Genomic DNA, 21,394 nt, shown 5'->3' with positions numbered 1-21,394 from the left:
TCCTGTTTGTCGCAGTGGAACACCTCTGAGGCTAATGTCTTTTTATAACAATGCATTTGTTTTTAGCGGGGTTGTTTTGAAAAGATTTTACCCTAACGTTGTGTGGGCTTTTCCTTATTTCTGACTAAATCTACGTTTATGTCACGGTGGTCATAGAATTTACGGAATCCATGACTTCCAGAGACCTCCGTAACATTCTCTGCTTCAGTCCCAAGGGTTGCAGGACTCTGGAGCTGGCAGCCAGCGGGACCCTGGCAGGGTTTCAGCGACAGGTGACAGGGCCCCCCTTCAAGATTCCATGATAGGTGAGAGACTCTTGAGGGGACCCCCCTCAAGGTTCCAGCGACAGGCGACAGCCTTGCGCAGGGGGAGGGGGACACCTTGGGCAAGCGGCTGGGGGTGTCCCATTTTCTCTTTGGGAAATATGGTCACCCTGCAGCTCCCAGCCACCGTGGGCAGAGGGGGAACCCCACAGTTCCCAGTCACCACAGTGGCAGGGGAAGTCATGGAGCTGCAGCAGCAAAAGTCACAGATGGGTCACGGCTTCTGTGAATTTTTGTTTATTGCCCGTGAGCGGTCCGTGACTTCTACTAAAAATAACCATGACAAAATCTTAGCCCTATTTATGAGAACAGTAGATTAAAGTAGGATTAAAACATGTCTGAGTGACTTTAGCCATATCCTGGAGCTTTGCGATCTTGAGTGGCATGGCTAAAGTACAAGAATTCACAATACTTGGCACTGATTGTTGCTTTCAATGATCTCTAAGAGCCTTTCCTCTGCTTAAACCTCCAAAACAGACTGTATTTTTTTCCCTCTGAACCTGATATCTCGCTGGTTTTTTGTTTAGTTTTTGTTTTTAACCCAAAGCACTAAGGAAGACTTATCTCCATCTATAGATGGGTTGGATGCCCCTAGAGTTTGCTGTGTGTAAGGTTATTCCATAAGGATGTGTTACCTGGGCAGGACGGGAAAGATAAAGCCAACTAGTGGTTACAGGTTTTGTTTTCATGTTGTAAATATGTTACTGATCATATATTTATTAATCCCAAATTAGGAGGCTCTTCCGCTTAACTGGAAAAGTTAGTTATTTTGGAGTCGTTAACTTGATTGTTCTGGCTTCTCAATTCCTGTAAGTGTCATGTATGGTTTGGCAACTGAAATTGCATAGCACCACCATTTTAAAAAACAAATGGTGACTTGGATAATGGGACACAGTTATAAAGTACAACAGTGTTTGTCAGATCTCTTCTCTAGTGCTTGCGAACATGACACTTCATGTCTCTGGATTATTTTGAGCAACAAATTGTGCAACTTTCTCCAAGGTGGTGGTAAAGCAAATCTTCCTAGCATCACTTATGTAGAAGCAAGAGAAATGGAAATAGTCCTTCTATTTTGCGGATTGTTGGTCTTGTTATAAGTAGGGCTAACAGGAAATTGCAGTTAATGCATGTGATTAATGCAAAGCAAATTATTTTTCAATTCACCTCATACAAGTCCACTCAGTCCTACTTCTTGTTCAGCCAATTGCTAAGACAAACAAGTTTGTTTACATTTATGGGAGATAATGCTGCCCACTTCTTACTTGTAATTTCACCTGAAAGTGAGAACAGGCATTCACATGGCAGTGTTGTAGCCGGTGTTGCAAGGTATTTACGTGCCAGGTATGCTAAACATTCGTATGCCCCTTCGTGCTTTGACTTGTAAGCTCTAAAGTTTTTTACATTGTTTTGTTTTTGAGTGCAGTGATGTAAAAGATAATAGTTCTACATTTGTAAGTTGCACTTTCACGATAGAGATCGCACTACAGTACTTGTATGAAGTGAATTGAAAAATACTATTTTTTGTTTTTTTACAGTGCATATATTTGTAATAAAAAAATACAAAGTGAGCACTGTACACTTCGTATTCTGTGTTGTAACTGAAACCAATATATTGGAAAATGTAGAAAACCATCCATAATAAATTTAAATTAGTATTATATTGTTTAATAATGTGATTAAAACTGTGATTAATCATGACTATTTTTTAAATCTTACGATTAATTACGATTATATATTTAATCGTTTGACAGCCCTAATAAGCTTAAGAAGCAGCTCACTGACGTGTAGCTTTTAGAACATGTTGCTGTGACACGTTCTAAATATTAGAGAGAAAGGGTGGGTGAGGTATTATCTTTTATAGGCCCGACTTCTGTTGGTGAGAGAGACAAGATTTCAAGCTTCCACAAAGCTGTTCAGATCTGTACAAGTTCGAAAGCTTTTGTCTCACCAACAGAAGTTGGGCCTATAAAAGATAATACCTCACCCATCTTGTCTCTCTAATATCCTCGGACCAACACGGCTACAACAACACTTCATACTTCTAAATATGGTCTTTAACCATAGGTGCCGACTCCGTGGGTGCGCTGGGGCTGGAGTACCCTGGGGGGGGGGGAAAAATGCTGGGTGCTGAGCACCCACCGGTAGCCCCCCTACTAGAACCTCCCCCCAGTGCCACCCTGCCTGCCGGCAGCCGCCCACCCCCATCAGTGCCTCCGCCTCCTTCCCAGTGCCTGCCGTTGATCAGCTGTTTGGCGGCGTCAGGAGGCGCTGGGGGGGACTGGGAAGGAGTGAGGGTGCAGCGCGCTCGGAGGAGGGGGCGGAACTGGGTGGGGAAGAGGCAGAGATGGGAAGGGGCGGGGATGGGAAGAAACCGGGTGAGGGTGGAGCCTTGGGGGAAGTGGTGGAGTGGGGCCAGGACCTGGGGGGAGCACATCCCAGCAGATTAGAAACTCGGGGACTATGCCTTTAACCTTTCCTTTGTGCCTCTATATTTTAAGTCATTAAATAGTTGGTGACTGCTTGCACTTGCTTAAATGGCCTTATTTAAACATTGCTGTTGTAAAGGTGGCTGCTTCTAGCCAGTGTGGGTTTCTGTAGATCCTACAAGCGCAGCTGCTCTACCCCGCCCTGGTATTGGCTTATGAAAATCATGCCAGTGTCGCTAATGTTTCATCAGGAACATGGCGGCGTCTGTATGTCTGCTACACTGTGTGCCATTGCAGGGGTTGCCTGCGGCTACTACGATGGGTCGTGTCCATGTGGGTTTTGTTAATGTAGGGATGGCAAAGATGGTGTAAAGACTTGTGCAAGTATTTCACCACTGAACAAGTGCTCGCATTGTCTCTTCAGCATCTGAGTGTGTTGGTGTGAGTGAGGGATTGCAGCACCAGGATTTTACCACTAAAATAGTGACCGTTCCAGGGGAGGGGCCAATTTCTAAATTGTATATAAACGTTACGTAGTAGACTTTTCAAAGAGAATTCTAGGCCCAGTATGGGGGGGGAACAACCTCCAGATTTTAATCCAATTTATGGTCAACTAAATTTGGTGCCCATAAATTGTAATACTGGATCTTTCCCTTATTTGACTATGGTGGGAGAGAATATGAATACGTGTGTTGTATTTAAAATGTGAGTTGGCATTATCTGTGATTAATGGAAAGTGGGTCACATGCCAGTTTAGACTGGCTTAATACACATGGTGCCTGTTTCTTGGAATATTGAAAAGTGCTCTGTTAGGCTAGGGTATAGTTTAAAAGTGAATTTTCACCAGTTTATGTAGAATGGTCTCTTAAGCCCATTTCACTTTTATACTGGTTAAGAAATGTATGGGTTTATGTCGAGTGTTGCTAACATAATTTGACTACATAATTTCTGGCTTGAATTTTCAGTCCTGAGTGTAGAAATGCAGTAACTAGGGTTTTTGCTTAGTCTAAAAATTGCATTACCAAGGCTGTTAAATCTGATCCCACTGGGAAAGATCCCAGACCTTCTCAGTATTTCTCTGTAAGCTATTGCTTTAGTTGCCACAAAGATGTTATGTGACTGCAAATGGGTGGGGAAGTGGTCTGTGTGATCATGAAATGAAGGGCAACGGCTCATGAGGAAACCTCAGATGTGACCCACCCTGTGAAAACTTGAGAACTGTTTGTATGAAAACCAGTTGTGTGGATCCCTTGTGTGGCTGCTTAAGGTGGATTTTGCTGAGCTTACTTGCCTAAAAAAAAAAAAAACCTTTCCTTGCTCCAAAACGTCGTCTTGTAGTTTGTATCTGAAGGTTTGTACTTGCTGATTCCTTCTCCCTACATGGATGAACTTGGCTTTTAATTATATCCCTTCTGAAGTTTCACAGTGAGAGGATATTGTGTTGATAGTTTTGTAACAGTCTCTTGTGCTCAGTGGTTTGAGAGACCTGGTGGGTGGAAGAGGGGAGGGGAGAGAGACTCTTGAATAGAAAACTTGGATCACTTTGTGTAAAGTATTTCATGTAGCAACCGAGTTGTGCTTTTTGCCTCTTAAACCTCAAGTATTTCACAGGTCTTTCAAGTGTTTCCACAGTGGAGCAGAAGTTTACACGTGGTTGTAGCTAGCACTATTATGGGGCTTTAATATTTGGGAAAGCGACTGTTACTTGTGAAGAAAAGTTCAGGTGACACATCTTTTTCCCTAACACACCCAAGTCAGTAGTTGGGTCACAGCTTCAGTGCTTTTGTGCAGGGCTGTAGAAAACTTCAATCACTCTTCTTTACTAGGGATCTCTTCACACCAGAGCAACCCATAGACAGTTTTAGTTGAGTAGCAGTGCTGATGCAACGCATAACTGGATTTCATCACTACTGGATGAACTAGATAAGATTGCAGTGCAGCGGGCTGGATAACAAGTGCCCCTCTCACCAGAATCCACTCTGAAATGTGTAACATCCCCTGCCCCAAATCAAACCAGCTAGTGAAGGGCTAGTTGGCCAGGTATCATAATGTAATGCCACCACCAATGAGGAAGCTTGTTAATATCAGCCACTGCTCAAACAGGGCAGCTAATATTAGAAGATGTCTCTGCATCAGAGAGTATTTATGTATTTTACACCCTTTACTTACATAACAAGTGTCAAAGGTGAGTTTTTAAAGCAAAACACTGGAAAGTAGCATGCCACCCAGTATTATAAGCATCCGTTATTGCTAATGAAAGACCTAAAGAGGTGTTAAATGCATCTCTTAGATGGAAGAGACCCACCCTTCTGCTAGTACAAAACATAAATAGTTTGATATTTAACTGATAAGAGGCTGCAAGGCTGGAAACTGCTGTTTCATCTCCACCTCTTCTGTTTGACAGGCATTGACATTCTGAAGCTCGTAGCAGCCCAGGTTGGAAGCCAGTGGAAAGAGATCTACCAATTTCTGAGCAATGCAAGTGACCGTGAGATGGCGGCTTTCTCCAATGGGTACACTGCCGACCATGAAAGGGCCTATGCCGCCTTACAGCACTGGACCATCCGAGGCCCTGAAGCCAGTCTCGCTCAGCTCATCAGCGCACTGCGGCAGCACAGACGTAATGATGTCGTGGAGAAGATCAGAGGCCTGATGGAAGACACAACCCAGGTAAAGTGTATGTTGATTGCAGGGGAAGCTCGTTTTATTTTTTTCATTACACTCTTCATCACAGAAATATGCACTAGTCTATCCTTCCAAGGCCAGGTCTACACGACAGACCTATGTCAGTGTAAGTACGTCACTCGGGGATGTGAAAAATACACACCCCTGTGCAATGCAGTTATACTGACCTAACCCCCTGTGTAGACTGGAGAGCTTCTCCCGCCGACATAGCTACCGCTTCTCAGGGAGGTGGATTAACTATACTGATGGGAGAAGCTCTCTTATCAGCGAAGTAGCGTCTTCACTATAGCACTGTACACGAAGACAAGTGCCAAAGAAATGAATGACACCAAGCCTACAGGTTATTTCAAAGCACCTTGTGGGCTCTAGAACTGGTATACAGTGCAGCCCCAGGGTTCTAGAACCGGTATACAGTGCAGCCCCAGGGTTCTGATCAGCTGCCATGGACGTCTTGCTGATTACTTCAGTGTGAACTTGTTTAGGCTCCAGGTTAACTGAAGGTTAATATCTCCCTAGGGCAGCTTCCATCAGTGCAGCCTTTCTGTAGGGCCCCTAAACTGCACAGGGGCTTACGTTCAGGCTTCTGCCCTGCGCGGTTGAGCTTTGCGGGAGCAGAGTTCTCGTGCAGCTTTGCTCATGAGGAACGGTACTTGTCTTTATGAACTCCTACCTGAACCCTCGTTAGGGCGGTGGTTGGGAGTGAGGGGAAGGTCTCCTTAGACTTTCACAGTCAGCATTTCTCTTTCCTGTGGTGCTGCCTGCTATTACTGTTTTGTATGTCATTCAGATTGCCTCATGGTTAAATAGCTCTTAAAACTATTCCAGGATTTTGCATATGGAGGTGCCAGCTCTCGCGTCTCACGTTAAAGGTAAACTGCAAACAGCATGCATACCTTTATGGTATGCATTAAGAGTTAGGGTTGCTGGAGCAGCCTCAAAATTGGGTGCTCCCTGATGTTTGAGTGCTTGATCTTGCAACCATGTATCGCGTTACTGGGTCTTTTACACTTCCTAGTAATGACTTTGTGCTTCGGCTTTAAGTTAATTTTCAAGAGAGATACTTGGGTGTATAGAGCTTCCTAGTTGTAACCCTACCAGAGTCATTTGTGCATGGAACGCAGCTTCTTGTTCCATGTTTAAATAATGAATAGCTTTGTCTTGCAGTGTTCAGTGCAACAGCTTCTATTCTAATTTAATCTAAATAGCCCAAAGTATATAACTGTCTGGTCTGCATGCTGTTCTCCAAGACTACTTGCATCCAAGATTTAAAACCCTAAATGCAAAGCATAAGACATAATTATATGTAAAATCAAGTCCTGACATACTTAGATGTGTATATATTTTTTTTCTCTGTGGTATGCATGCGTGAAATTCCTGTTGCGTGTGCAGCATATCAAACTGACTTTCCTAGTCTCCTTGAGTATGTAGTAAACTATGTTTTTTGTCTGGCTACATTTTGACATTGAATACCTATGATAAATCCTGAATTAGGAGATCAGATAAAATGACATTTGGTTTGGATTTATCATCAGTATCCAATTAGAAAAATTAAAAGATTGCTCAAGAACAGAGCTAGTCACTGTTGGAGGACTTGTTGAGGCATCACAGTCAGTAACTTAATTAAAACCATTGGGTACTGTACATCATTTTTCTCCTGCCCTAAATTCTTATCTTCACTGTTTGAAAGAATTCTCAGGGACTAGGTTTTTATAGCCTGGCAAGACAGTACATTGAGAGGTAAATATCCTGAATAACTACGTGATGCTTGCATACACAAAAGATACATCCATATCCGGTTTGACCATCGCATTTCCTCTAAGAGGACTTATAAAAACAAGCAGGGAATTAGTGTCTCTGAGAACAAGTAAAAACAAATCTCCTACACTACAGGTTTGGTTCAGTTGTAATCCCCACTGCCTATAGTTACAACCATATGTGTAAGGTTTTTCTGTGTGAGAGGCCCTCCTCTCTGTTGGGTTTAATGAGCAACAGTGGCCTCAGTTCAGCAAGGCACATGTGCTTAATTCCAAAAACTAGACCTTGGTGAGGAAATGGATTTCTGCAAAACCCATTGCAATGCAGAGAGCATGTGCTTGCACTGTATAGGGCTGTCTCACTTTGAAGTCAAGAAATTGAGACACTTATTGCTTAGGAGTACTGCAAAATCTTTCATAGGAGGGATATTTTAAAAAGCCGCCTAAAAGTTTGGTCTCAACTAGGATTTAAAGGTGTTTGGAATGGGTCAGCTAAAATGTTCTAACCCAGCTTTTTAAATCCTAAGCGAGAGAAAACCTCCAAGGTTCCTTTCTAAAGGGGAAATAGGCTTGTGCCTTCTGCTGCTGCTTTATAACGTGGAAAGGAAACAGGAACATTTTTTTTCCCAAGTGTTTACAATAGAAATACAGATCTTGTCAATCAGGGAAGATTTCAGCCAGAAAATTAGTAAAATTAGAACATCACAAGAGATGACACTGAGAGCCAAGCAATTAAGGGGGAGAAATTTTTAGTTAGCAAAAAGCAGATGGGCCCTTGGTGAACTCTAGTGCCTGCTAATGCCCATTATGGAGAGGATGGCTTCTGTTAAGTGGTCCAAATGGGCTCTTTCCCTTTTTAAAACATGGAAGCTCACAATATACGTTATCTGAGACCTCCAGCAAGACTAGACTGGACGTTCCTTATATTTCAAAGCTACTCCTAAAAGGGAGTACAAATGCAATTTTAAACATTGCAAGTCATCTTTTAAAAACTAATCCATGATTTTCCCAGCGAAGGAAACTTAGTAGGTCTGTATCATTGGGAACTCTTCAGTAGCCTTAGGCCAGGTCTATACTTGAAACATTTGCTGGTACAATAATATTGGTTAAGGATATGACTCTCTTGATATTTGTATACTGGTAAAAGCCCTAGCATAGACACAGTTATACCAACCGAAAAGTGCTTTTCCTGGTATAGCAAACCCTCCTAGTGTAGACTAGGCCTTAATACCATCTTTCAAAAAGAATTGCCAAAGTGACTTCTTTACTGTAAGATCATGACCGACTAAGAGCTTGTTCTCAGAAACTAACGTTACGGGGAAGGGGCGCTGTTTGAACACAAGTGAGAATTGCTGCTCCTAAGCAGTTTGTAACCAGATTGTGTTCATCTCTGGAGTATGGTGCTAGTTCAGTGTCTTACTCTGGGCTTTTGCATGGTGGGATGGTATCCAATTGGATAACGTAGAAACTTTTTTTTGCTGACTCATTTAGGGCAGGTGGCTGGAGTCGTTAGAACTTAGGGATTTACTAAAAATAGTGCAGGAGTAAATCTCGCAGAATCCTGGGCAATACTTATTCGCTTGTAGGAAATAGAAACTGGTGGGATTTGTGATCTGAATTTTAGGAGCATGGATGTCAGGGTAACGTGGATGCAGTGATGGGTGGAGTGGAGGCTTCCAAGCACAGATCTCGGTGGTAACCTCCTAACAAGGGTAATTTGGCATCCCAAGAGTTGCTCACAATATTTGCCCTGATCTTTCTCTCATCCCTTTTCAGTGCGATTCCAAACTCTGACTATTTATTTAGCATATGTAAACCAGTCACGCACGCCAAGCCACAGCGTTCTTATCAGCGATGTTCAAGGTGTGAAGACCTCCAGGAAGTTGAGTCATGTTATTATCTGAGTCCTCAACAATGTGTGTCCTGGTTTGTGGCTGCCCACATTCACATAGTGCACTGTCTGCAGCACAAATTCCATGTCCAGTACAAAACCGGTTCAGAAGGCTCCATTGCCTTTGCAGTAAATCAAACCCGGGTTGACATTGAGTGGGGTCTGAGACAAGATAATTATTTGTCACTTTCTCTGCGGACCGTGAAACTCGCCACAAGTCCTCTACTGCAGTGGTTCTCAACCAAGGGTGTGAGTACCCCTGGGGGATACACAGAGGTCTTCCCAGGATACATCAACTCATCTAGATGTTTGCCAATTTTACAACTGGCTACCATGTGTAGATAGAGACACTATTTGAAAGGACACAAAAATCCTGTCTGTTGTACTTGTTAGGACATAGCCATTGTCACATACCTGCTTTGCCAAATAAGTTGTTCAGTGTTCCTGGGAATGCAGAGCTCATGGAGAACACAGGAGCAGAAACACCCAGGGACGTTAACTGTAAGATGGAATCGGCTTTTACTTAAAAGCCAGGAACATTTTCTGCTGCTACCTTTTAAAAGAGACTGTGTGACTAGAATGCGGTTCAGTGGAGCACACAGGAGGCATATAAATGGGGTGTGGGGCAGGCTAAATAAAGGGGCCTTTTAAACCAGTGGTTCTCAACCAGGGGTACATGTATCCCTGTGGGTACACAGGTGTCTTTCAGAGGGTACATCAACTCATCTAGATACTTGCCTAGTTTTACAACAGGCTACGTATAAAGCACTAGCAGGGTCAGTACAAACTAAAATTTCATACAATGACTTGTTTATACGGCTCTATATGCCATACACTGAAATGTAAGTACAATGTTTATATTCCAATCAATTTATAATTGTATGGTAAAAATGAGAAAGTCAGTGATTTTTCAGTAATAGTGTGTCTGTAACACTTTTGCATTTTTATGTCTGATGTTGTAAGCAAGTCGTTTTTAAGTGAGGTGAAACTTGGGGTACACATGACAAATCAGACTCTTGAAAGGGGGACAGCAGTCTGGAAAGGTCGAGAGCCACTGCTCTACCGTAAATCCCTCATCTGGTAAACCTATCCACAGAGAGCAATGTGAGGGCAGACGACCATGTGGTGGATTAAACACGTCTTTAATTAACGGTAGATGTGGCATATCATGCAATTTCATGCGGCATATCATGCAATTTCATGTGTAATACTGCATGCTTAATCTTCCAAAACAAGTTTTTGAAAGTAAACAAGAATCATCACCTTTTTACAGATGGTGAGGCTTTAAAAGTGTTTACAGTGCTGAGCTACCTCCAGCTCCCGGTTTGGAGAAACTGTAGATGCTAAGCACCTTTAAAAATCAAGGTGTTTCTACTTCAGTTTCCAAATCTAAAACCACCTGATAACTTAAAGGATCCAGGCTGAGACATTCACAGCTGCCCAAGAGATTTGGGTGCCCACTTCTTGTAAATGGGAATTGGTTATCAAATTCTCACAAGTGGCTTCAAAAATCTAAGCTTCAGGCCTTAATGTTCTGGCCATTATTAGTTCCATTTTGGAGGCATCCAAATGCGCCAGTTGGGCTCAGAGCTCTGTTCTACGCACTCCACAAACACACAGGAAGACATGGCCCCTGCCTCCAATAGCGTGCAAACTGACTAGACCACACGTTGCCTTTATAGGATGTCGTGGGTGGGTTCCTGCTTGCTCTACTCCCACCAGAGGTGCCAACTTTCTACTGTGCTGGGGAGTGCTTGACTCCTGGCTCTGGCCCAGGGACCGCCCCGTTTCTCCCCCGAGCACGCCTGCCATCACTCCTTCCAGCACCTCCTGCATACTGCAGAACAGCTGATGGTGGAAGGCACTGGGAGGGAGGGGGGAGCGTGCCGGTGGGTGCTCAGCACCCACCATTTTTTTTCCTGTGGGTTTTCCAGCCCCGAAGCACCCATGGAGTCGGAGCCTATCACTCCCACATGTAACCTCAGTGAAGTCAATGGGATTACACATGCCCAGTGAGTGGGACTTAGCCTAAAGCCAAATGCATTGGTAATATAAAGGCGCACACTTCTTTGCATGCATTTCATCTTAAAAAGTGAGTAGCAAAGCCTTGCTTCCCTGCCTAGCCATCTGCATTTGCCTGCCTGTGGTAGGGTAAGGATGTATTCAGGAAACTAGCCTGCTTGTTGCCTGGGAAGCAGTGCAGCTTGATAAGGACTGTGGAAATGCCTCCAGTCACCCTGTTGGTGGAAGATAGCAGGGCTGACAGCACTGTTTCTTTGCATAGCTCTTGTACCTTGGAAAGAATGGAAATGGCATAGGGACTGGAAAGGGGTTGAACTGCCAGGGAACAGAATCCTGTGAGAATCCCAAGGAATAGACTTGACAAGCTTGCCATATATCAAAACATGATTCAAGCTAAAATCACCAAGCAGCAACTCTGAAAGATATTCCTTTTTAAAAAGTGCTGTGCTCTCTGTTTCCAAACATCATATGGCATCTGGAGGCTAGCAATCTACCCTCAAGCCTCTAACGATCACTTTCTAGCAGTGGCATTGGTTTGCTTTCCTGGAAAGTAGTGAAATTAGGTCACTAATCTCTTCAGCAAGCTGCGTTAGGCCTGCCTACAGGAGTTCAATCAGTGCTGCTCTAATGGTTCATTTAAAAAAAAAAATTCAGCTGGTGCAGCCCCCTCTGTGGACACTTTTATTTCAGTTCATCTTAAACAGATTGCTAATCAGCTTCCTCCAACAGCCCCCTATTGTGACTCTAGGCACCCCTGTATTCACAGCCTACATACTACTGCAATGATATTTTGCACAAAATATGCCTTGTGAGGTGTCAGAAGAAAGCCTGTAACATTAGAATCGTTGTAAAGTGCATGTGTTAGCCTTATATATGAAGTTATGAATTCCTCTGTATGATGTTACTAGAACATGTTTAAGACCAGATAGCCTAGGTAGAGGTGATAAACAGGTCTCCCCTAGACAAAGGAATGTGGGTTTGCCTCAGTTTACATAGTAGCAGTATACAAAGCCATCAAGCTAAACCAGTGGGTGTTGTCATGTTCCTGAACTCAAGAGACAAAATTAACAGGGCTCCTGCACCCCAAAGAGGGACAGGAGACTGAGTCCCCAGGAAGCCTTCCTGACATGTAAGACAAAGAAATCCATTTGGGGCATATAAGGAACAGAGAAACTCCATCTTTATCCTTCACTGTAGGAGACAAAGAAAACAGTCTATTTGATCTCCGTGATGCATCCTGACTGGTAGAAGGCTGGAAAGGAGACTAGATGAAAGAAACTTTCTCGAACAAAGGCTGTATCTTGCTAGGTGTTCTCAAACTGGGGGTTGGGACCCCTCAGGGGGTCGCAAGGTTATTACATGGGGGTCGCGAGCTGTCAGCCTCCACCCCAAACCCTGCTTTGCCTCCAGCATTTATAATGGTGTTACAAATTAAAAACACTTTTTTATATATTTAAGGGGGATCGCAGTCAGAGCTTGCTATGTGAAAGGGGTCACCCATACAAAAGTTTGAGAACCATTGTGCTAGAATAAATTTTAGACTTTTAGACATAAGAACAACCATACTGGGTAAGACCAACGGTCCCTCTAGCCCTGTATACTGTCTTTCAACAGTGGCCAATGCCAGGTGCCCCAGAGGGAATGAACAAAACAGTGATTCATCCCCTGTCGCCCATTCCCAGCTTCTGGTAGACAGAGGCTAGGGTCACCATCCCTGCCCATCCTGGCTAATAGCCATTGATGGATCTATCCTCCGTGAACTTATCTAGTTCTTTTTTTAACCCTGTTATAGTCTTCAGAACATCCTCTGGCAAGGAGTTCCACAGGTTGACTGTGCATTGTGTGAAGAAATACTTCCTTTTTTTTTTTTTAATTTTATTGGGTGACCCCTAGTTCTTGTGTTATGAGAAGAAGTAAATAACAGTTCCTTATTTACTTTCTCTACACCAGTCATGCTTTTATAGACCTCAATCATATCCCCCCTTAGTTGTCTTTTCCAAGCTGAAAAGTCCCCATCTTATTAATCTCTCCTCATATGGCAGCCGCTCCATACCCCTAATCATTTTTGTTGCCCTATTCTATACCTTTTACAATTCCAATATATCTTTTTTTTTTTTTTTTTTTTTTTTTTTGAGATGGGGCAACCACATCTGCATGCGTTATTCAAGATATGGGCATACCACGGATTTATACAGAGACAATATATTTTCTGTCTTATTATGTAACCCTTTCTTAATGATTCCCAACATTCTGATCGCTTTTTTGACTGCCACTGCACATTGAGTGGATGTTTTCAGAGAACTATCCACAATGACTCCAAGATCTCTCTCTTGAGTGGTAACAGCTAATTTAGACCCCATCATTTTGTATGTACAGTTGGGATTGTTTTCCAATGTGCATTACTTTGCATTTATCAGCATTGAATTTCATCTGCCATTTTGTTGTCCAGTCACCCAGTTTTGAGAGATTCTTTTGTAGTTCTTCGCAGTATGCTTGGGACTTAACTATCTTAGTAGTTTTGTATTATCTGCAAATTTTGTCACCTCATTGTTTCCAGATCATTTATGAATATGTTGAATAGGACGGGTCCCAGTACAGATCCCTGGGGGACACCATTATTTACCTCTCTCCATTCTGAAAACTGACCATTTATTCCTACCCTTTGTTTGCTATCTTTTAACCAGTGACTAATCCATGAGGGGACCTTCCCTGTTATCCCACGACAGCTTGCCTTGCTTAAGACTCTTTGGTGAAGGACCTTGTCAAAGGCTCTCTCAAAATCTAATTACACTATATCCACTGGATCCCTCTTGTCCACATGCTTGTTGACCCCCCTCAAAGAATTCTAGTAAAATGGCGAGGCATGATTTCTCTTTACAAAAACCATGTTGACTTTCCCCAATAAATTGTGTTCATATATGTGTCTGCCAACTTTTTTCCTTACTATAGTTTCAACCAGTTTGCCCGGTACTGAAGTCAGGCTTACTGACCTGTAATTGCTGGGATCAGCTCTGGAGCCCTTTTTAAAAACTGGCGTCTCATTATTTATCCTCCAGTCATTTGGTACAGAAGCTGATTTAAATGATAGATTACAGACTACAGTTAGTAGTTCTGCAATTTCACATTTGAGTTCCTTCAGAACTCGTGGGTGAATACCATCTGGTCCTCGTGACTTATTACTGTTTAGTTCAGTTGTTCTCAAAGCCGGTCCGCCACTTGTTCAGGGAAAGCCCCTGGTGGGCCAGGCCGGTTGTTTACCTGCCGCATCCGCAGGTTCAACCAATCGCGGCTCCCATTGGCCGCAGTTTGCCACTCCAGGCTAATGGGGGCTTCAGGAAGTGGCGCGGGCCGAGGGACGTGCTGGCCGCCCTTCCCGCAGTCCCCATTGGCTTGGAGCGGCGAACCGCGGCCAGTGGGAGCTGCGATCGGCCGAACCTAGGGAACGGCAGGTAAACAAATGGGCCCGGCCTGCCAGGGGCTTTCCCTGAACAAGCAGCGGACCGGCTTGGAGAACGACTGGTTTAGTTTACCAATTTGTTCCAAAACCACCTCTAATGACACCTCAATCTGGGATAGTCTCTATGTAAAAGAATAAATGGACACAAATCAGTCATCAGGATTGGTAACATACAAAAGCCAGTAGGAGAATACTTCAATCTTCCTGGACATTCAATAAGAGATTTAAAAGTAGCCATTCTTCAACAAAAAAAACTTCAGAAACAGACCTCAGAGAAACTGCAGAGCTACAACTCATTTGCAAATTTAACACCATTAATTTGGACTTGAATAGGGACTGGGAGTGGCTGGCTCACTACAAAAGCAACTTCTCATCAATTATTGGGAGTGGACCACATGCACCCTGATTGAATTGGCCTTGGCTGGTTCTCCACTTGTAAGGTAGCTCCCTTTTCTTCCTGTGTCAGTATATTTATGCCTGCATCTGTAATTTTCACTCCATGCATCTGAAGAAGTGGGTGTTTTACCCACAAAAGCTTATGCCCAAATAAATGTGTTAGTCTTTAAGGTGCCACCGGACTCCTCATTGTTCTTATGGATACAGACTAACACAGCTACCCCTCTGATACTCGGTTCCTCAGATTTGTCATCTAAAAAGAATGGCTCAAGTTTGAAAATCTCCCTTACATCCTCAGCCATTAAGACAGATGCAAAGAATTCATTTAGCTTCTACCCAATGTCCTTATCGTCCTTGAGTGCTCCTTTAGCATCTTGATTGTCCAGTAGACCCACTGGTTGTTTAGCAGGCTTCCTGTTTCTGATGTACTTAAAAAAAAAATGCTATTACTTTTTGAGTCTTTGGCTAACTGTTCTTCAAATTCTTTTGTGCACTTCTTGGTTATATTTTTACAATTCATTTGCCAGAGTTTATGCTCCTTTCTATTTTTCTCACTAAGATTTAACTTCCACTTTTTAAAGGATGCCTTTTTGCCTCACTGCTTTTTTTTTACTTTGTTGTCTAGCCACGGTGGCACCTTTTTTGATTCTATTATGTTTTTTAATTTGGGGTACACATTTAGGTTGAGCCTCTATTATGGTGTCTTTAAAAAGTTTCCATGCAGCTTGCAGGGATTTCACTTTTTGCACTGTACCTTTTAATTTCTGTTTAACGAACTTCCTCATTTTTTGTGTTGTCCCCCCTTTCTGAAAGATGTGTGTTTTAATCTCTACCTTTTATCTCTTTTGCTTGGTATCACTTAATCTCTGCTCTTTTTTTAATGAACTTGTTTTACTTTTACTGTAAACCATCTTAAGGCTCTCTCTGAAGGGAAGGGTGTATCCACCGCAGTTAAATTAGTAAACTGTGATGTATTGACTCTTTAACAGAGCAGCAAACTTAATATCTTCTGTGAATGTACCATGGTAGGGGCTGTACATAGCAGAGAAATATGTCTGAGGAGCTCAGAAGCTAGAGTTCACGGATTGTTACTTGCCAGGCGATGTTTGGGCCGGGAGTGCCCTGAGGAGTTTGCTGGCAAGGAAGACAGGCTGGTGCGGCAGGGGGCTGACACACAATCTAATTGTCAGTAAAACTCACCCTTGTCTAGGCAGAGAGGTAACACAGTGGCTCACAGCTCTGGGCATCCTTTAGCTTGGAGACTGGATATGGCCCTATCACTAGTACCATGCGGCATCTGACTTACCATTCCAGTTCACTCACTGGTGTGATGTGAGACCAAATCCTTTTTCCCTGCTGCTCTGTGGCAAGTCATCGTCTGTCTTTTGAGTGGCAGTTACAAGAGCTCCAGCAGAGGGGTTAATTTTATCAGGCTAACGGCACCGGAATCAGGGCCGGCTCCAGGCACCAGCCCTCCAAGCATGTGCTTGGGGCGGCACCTGGAGGGGGGCGGCGCTCACCCGGGGAGAGCGGGGCCACGGCCGGGCTTGCCGCCCTCCCCCCGGCGCTCCGGCTGGTCGGGGAGAGCGGGGCCTTGGCCGCGCTCCCCACCGGGGGGGCAGCGAGAGGCTTTTTTGCCTGGGGCGGCAAAAAAGCCAGAGCCGGCCCTGACTGGAATTCCTTTTTTGGAGGTTGCAGTGTAATTGTAGCCGTGTTGGTTCCAGGATATTAGAGAGACAGGATGGGTGAGGTAGTCTTATTGGGCCAACTTCTTTTTTGTACAGATGTTGTCTCTCTACTGGTAAATGTTCCACACACCAATCCATCCACTGAATGTACAGGGCTAGTTAACATGCTGAGGCAACACCCAGCATGTTAAACGAACGCTAAAAGGGCCCTAAGGGTACGGATTTGAGATTAGAGCCTGGTGCATTTCTGCAAATTACTACTATGCCTGAACACGCTTACCTCCAAGTATTCTCTAAATGAGTTTCTGGAATTTATGTCAAGATGGAGGTAAGGAAAGGGATATGTGGGGAGAAGAGAGCTTTGGGGAGGTGACTGGAGAGGCACAGAAGACAGGTGAGGGGAAAGTGTCCTACTAGATTCTGGGACATGTACATGAACCTTACCTAAGCTAGAGAATGTCCCCATTGCAACCCATCCCTTAAAGGTTTGATGCAAGTAGACACAACAAACTGGGGTGGAGTCTGGATTGTTTTCTCCCCTAGAGGTGTCCTCTCCAAAGCAGGGTTGAGATGCAGTGATAATGTGAGACGCTTGTGCTGCTGCTGCTGGTGATGGTGGTGGTGTAGCTGGACGGTAGGACTTGCCTCCCTTAGCTTTCCCAGTAACTGTCACTGGGATGAAGCTGGCTTGTTCCTTAAAAATTCTCAGTTCATTTTAAGCAGGAAAGTTCGCTGTGTACATAGTACAATGCCTGGCAACGAACACTTCTGAAGCGGTAACCTTCTCATACAAGCTTTTCAGGTATGAGAAACCATTCATTTCTTTGCACCTGTAACTAGCTCGTCCTCAAAGCCATGGTTTCAAGGCTTCCAAAAAGGTTGCCAGTTAATCCAGTTCCCACTGGATGAGTACCCACCACTGAGACCATCAAACTGGCTTCTTATGGAGTCGCCCTTCAGATCAATAGCAGCTGTACTGCCACAGAATATCTAGCTATGGGTGGCCCTACTGCAGAGGCTCTCATTCCATCCCTTAGCTTGTTCTGGCCATGCTCTGCTCTGCTCTCAAATTAGTGGTGTACACCTAGCACCCTGCTGTGTCCTAGATACAGAAGCATATGTTAGAGACTTGAGAATTAACCTGAAAGCTGAACTCTGTTGCTCTCATTTGTCCATCCTTCTTCCAGTGCATCCATAAGACTCCTTTGCCACAGTGCCTACAAAACCCAGCTCACTGACTGTGGCTGGACAGATGACTAGCTGTGACTGTTCCTCTTCCCCTTCTTTCCTTTTCCTACTCCCTGTTTGTATCCACAGCTTTAAAATCCCCACTACGAACCCATGTAATAAAGCATGCTAAACCTCGGGGACTTACATGGCCTCCATCACTGTAGTAACTGAGCACGTCACAGTCTTCAATGAAGTTATCCTCGGAACACACTGGTGAGGTGGGGAAGTTCTTATCTACATTTCGTAAATGGGGTACTGAGGAATTAAGAGACTTTTTCTCCAAGGTTACCCAAGAGCTGCAAATTGAAGTCTGGTTTCCAGAATGCCAGGCTAGCACCCCGATCACTGGACCATCCTCCCCAGCCCTCATTCACTTACTTGTCTGCCTCCCTTACCCTTTATCTGTTTTACCTTCAAGGCAAGAATTCTTTCTGGGATTTGTCCAGCACAACAGGGGCCCCCACTCTTGATTGGAGTCTTTGGGCACTACCATAATATAAATATTTACTACTCCTACTACTAATGCGTAAGCATAGAATTAATTTAAATCCATTCATCTGTAGAGAGCAGCATGGCCTATAACAAGAGAATTTCTCTGCTGAATGCTTGCTGGGTTGTTACTCTGTAAGGTTATGCCAGTCTTACATCACACGGAGTGAATTTAGGTTAAAACTAGATTAGCCCTCTGGCTCACTTTGTCTTCTGGATCAGTGACTGCTGTGAAAATAAGCAAAGAGCAGAACAGCTCTGGGAAGAACTTTAAGGTGTGTTAGCATGTACAGATCCTAATGAGCTCTGGCTTCCGTGATGAGCTGGAAAAGCACGCACCGAATTGGAACAATGTTTGCAAGAAAGAGAGCACATTCTGCAAAATGTCTCCTTTCCAGGCTTGTCCTGTTGGGGAAAAATTAATGGCCGTTTTCCATACGTTGGGCTCTATTGCCTATTTGCATCCAAACACTTTGTAGAGTATTCGCTCTTCCCAGAATCCCAGTAGCATTTTGCCCAAAGGGCTTTGCTTTGTGATTACTAATAACTTGCAAATCTCCATTCCTGGGATAGTTGTAGAAGCTCAACATTTGTGTCCCTACCTTAAGCTGTACTTGGTTCTGTTGGAGCACAAGGTCAATTGCAGTGATCTGCTTAGCAGCTTAAAGATAATAGGCCAGTATAGTTTGTCTTGCAACATGACCGTAAATATCTTCACACCAGCTGCAGAATGTAGCTAACTGTAACTAGCAGTGTTGCATAGCATGTCCGGTTTACTAAAATAACAGTGCCAGAACACTCTTATGCACTAGGGTTTTTTGCTACTTTTATTACTCTTATCCCTAATTTACCTTTTTTGTGACTTTACTGGATACAGTTGAAGTATTTTAGAGCCCTGACTTAAGGGCAGTAAACATCCTCATGACAGCAATATTTGTGTTACTCATAAGAACATAGGACTGGCCCTACTGGGTCAGTCCAAAGGTCCATCTAGCCCAGTATCCTGTCTTCTGACAGTGGCCAGTGCCAGGTGCCCCAGAGGGAATGAAAAGAACAGGTAATCATCAAGTGAGCCGTCCCCTTTCTCTCATTCCCAGCTTCTGGCAAACAGAGGCTAGGGACACCATTCCTGCCTATCCTGGCTAATAGCAATTGGTGGACCTATCTTCCATGAATTTATTTACTTCTTTTTTGAACCCCATTATGGTCTTGGCCTTCAGAACATCCTCTGGCAAGGAGTTCCACAGGTTGACTGTGTGTTTTGTGAATACTTTTTATTTGTGTTAAACCTACTACATATTCATTTCATTTGGTGACCCCTAGTTCTTGTGTTATGAGAAGTAGTAAATAACACTTCCTTATCTACTTTCTCTACACCCAGTCATGATTTTATAGACCTCAATCATATTTCCCCTTAGCCGTCTCTTTTCCAAGCTGAAAAGTCCCAGTCTTATTAATCTCTCCGTAGAAGGAAGCCGTTCCATACCCCTAATCATTTTTGTTGCCCTTTTCTGAACCTTTTCCAATTCCAGTATATATATTTTTTTTTTTTTTTTTTTTTTTTTAATGAGGCAACCACATCTGCATGCAGTATTCACGATGCGGGTGTACCATGGATTTATACAGAGGCAACATGATATTTTCTGTCCTATTTTCTATCCATTTCTTAATTATTCCCAGCATTCTGTTAGCTTTTTTGACTGCTGCTGCACATTGAATGGATGTTTTCAGAGAACTATCCTCAATGACTCCCAAGATCTCGTCCTTGAGTGGGAACAGCTAATTTAGACCCCATTGTTTTATATGTACAGTTGGGATTACATTTTCCAATGTGCATTACTTTGCATTTATCAACGCTGAATTTCATCTGCCATTTTGTTGCCCAGTCACCCAGTTTTGAGAGAACCTTTTGTAGCTCTTCCCAGTCTGCCTGGGTCTTAACTATCTTTAGTAATTTTGTATCATCTGCAAATTTTGCCACTCCTGTCAGCTGAGGCCCATGTTACTTGTTATCCCAGGTGCAATTGTTTTAAAGGGGGTGGCTAGTGCAGGGAAGTTCAGTGTATCAATCTAAACACATTTCTGAATCTTCCTAGTATTCGGGCTCTAGATTCTGTTGCTGACTCAGCCCTTGACACGCTATGTGACATTCAGTCTCTCTGCAGCTTTCCCCATCTGGGGGATGGTGAAGGAAAAGAGGATGTGAAAGTTCCATATGAAGCAGTATTGCAAATAGCCTATAGCTGTTCCAAGGTTCAGTTCTGTTACTTCCTGTTATCAGAGCTCAAAACCCTTTGGGCTGGATCTTTTAAGCTGCTCTTTTCAAATGCAGCCTAAATCTTTTGCTGTGTCAGACTCCTGGTTCATGAATTCTTTTCTTAATTTCCCCTTTTAGCAAAACAGAGAACTGGGCACTTTTTTATGGGGCTTTACAGCTAAATGCCTCACTTGCAAGGTTCAAGATGGGGAGGAATTAAACACTGCACAGATGTCAGTCTGTGTAGTGAATATCTGAAATGCAAAGGCAGGCAATTAAATCAGAAGGGTACGTGAAAACATATTTTTCCCTTGATTTCAGGAATACAATTTATTTGACCACCCATTTACCAAAGTGGAGTGTAAAGAGACCTAAATTTAGATTAAGGCATGTGTGTTTAGGGAAAACGTGCATCAAACTAGATCAGATATGGGTGTGTTTGATTATGGATGAATATCAGTTGGGATTTGGGGAATCTGTTTTTGTAATCTATCTGAACACAGATATAGCTTCCAGTGAATTAGTAGGGGTGGGAGTACAAGACCTTGAAGGACTTAGTATGAACTAAGGGAGAACTAAGAACTAAGGCAGTGTGGGTGTGACAGTGCTGTTCTCTAAACATGTTAGGGAAACAGTTAGTTAGAGCCTAGATCTCAAACTAATCCTGCTCCGGATCTACACTGGTTAGTGTGGTTAACACCTGTAGTGCCCATGTAGTCTTTTTACAAAATCTTTGGAAAGTTCAAGGCTATCAGGATACAACAAGAATTGTAACC

General features: G+C 43.5%; 1 protein-coding gene across 2 annotated transcripts in view; it reads left to right on the top strand.

The window, feature by feature from the left end:
• Nucleotides 1–21,394, top strand: part of TNFRSF21 (TNF receptor superfamily member 21) — a 67,162-nt gene that overhangs the window by 34,778 nt on the left and 10,990 nt on the right. For both annotated transcript variants that reach the window (XM_005297361.5, XM_065587561.1), the window contains exon 4: nucleotides 5,154–5,419. In XM_005297361.5, the coding sequence (XP_005297418.2) occupies nucleotides 5,154–5,419 (266 nt within the window). The remainder of the gene's footprint in view (nucleotides 1–5,153; nucleotides 5,420–21,394) is intronic.

The sequence above is a fragment of the Chrysemys picta genome, chromosome 3 (genome assembly GCF_011386835.1).
Source record: "Chrysemys picta bellii isolate R12L10 chromosome 3, ASM1138683v2, whole genome shotgun sequence".
Lineage (NCBI taxonomy): Eukaryota > Metazoa > Chordata > Testudines > Emydidae > Chrysemys > Chrysemys picta.
Note: the sequence above shows the minus strand (reverse complement) of the source record. Positions and strands in the feature narration are given on the sequence as shown.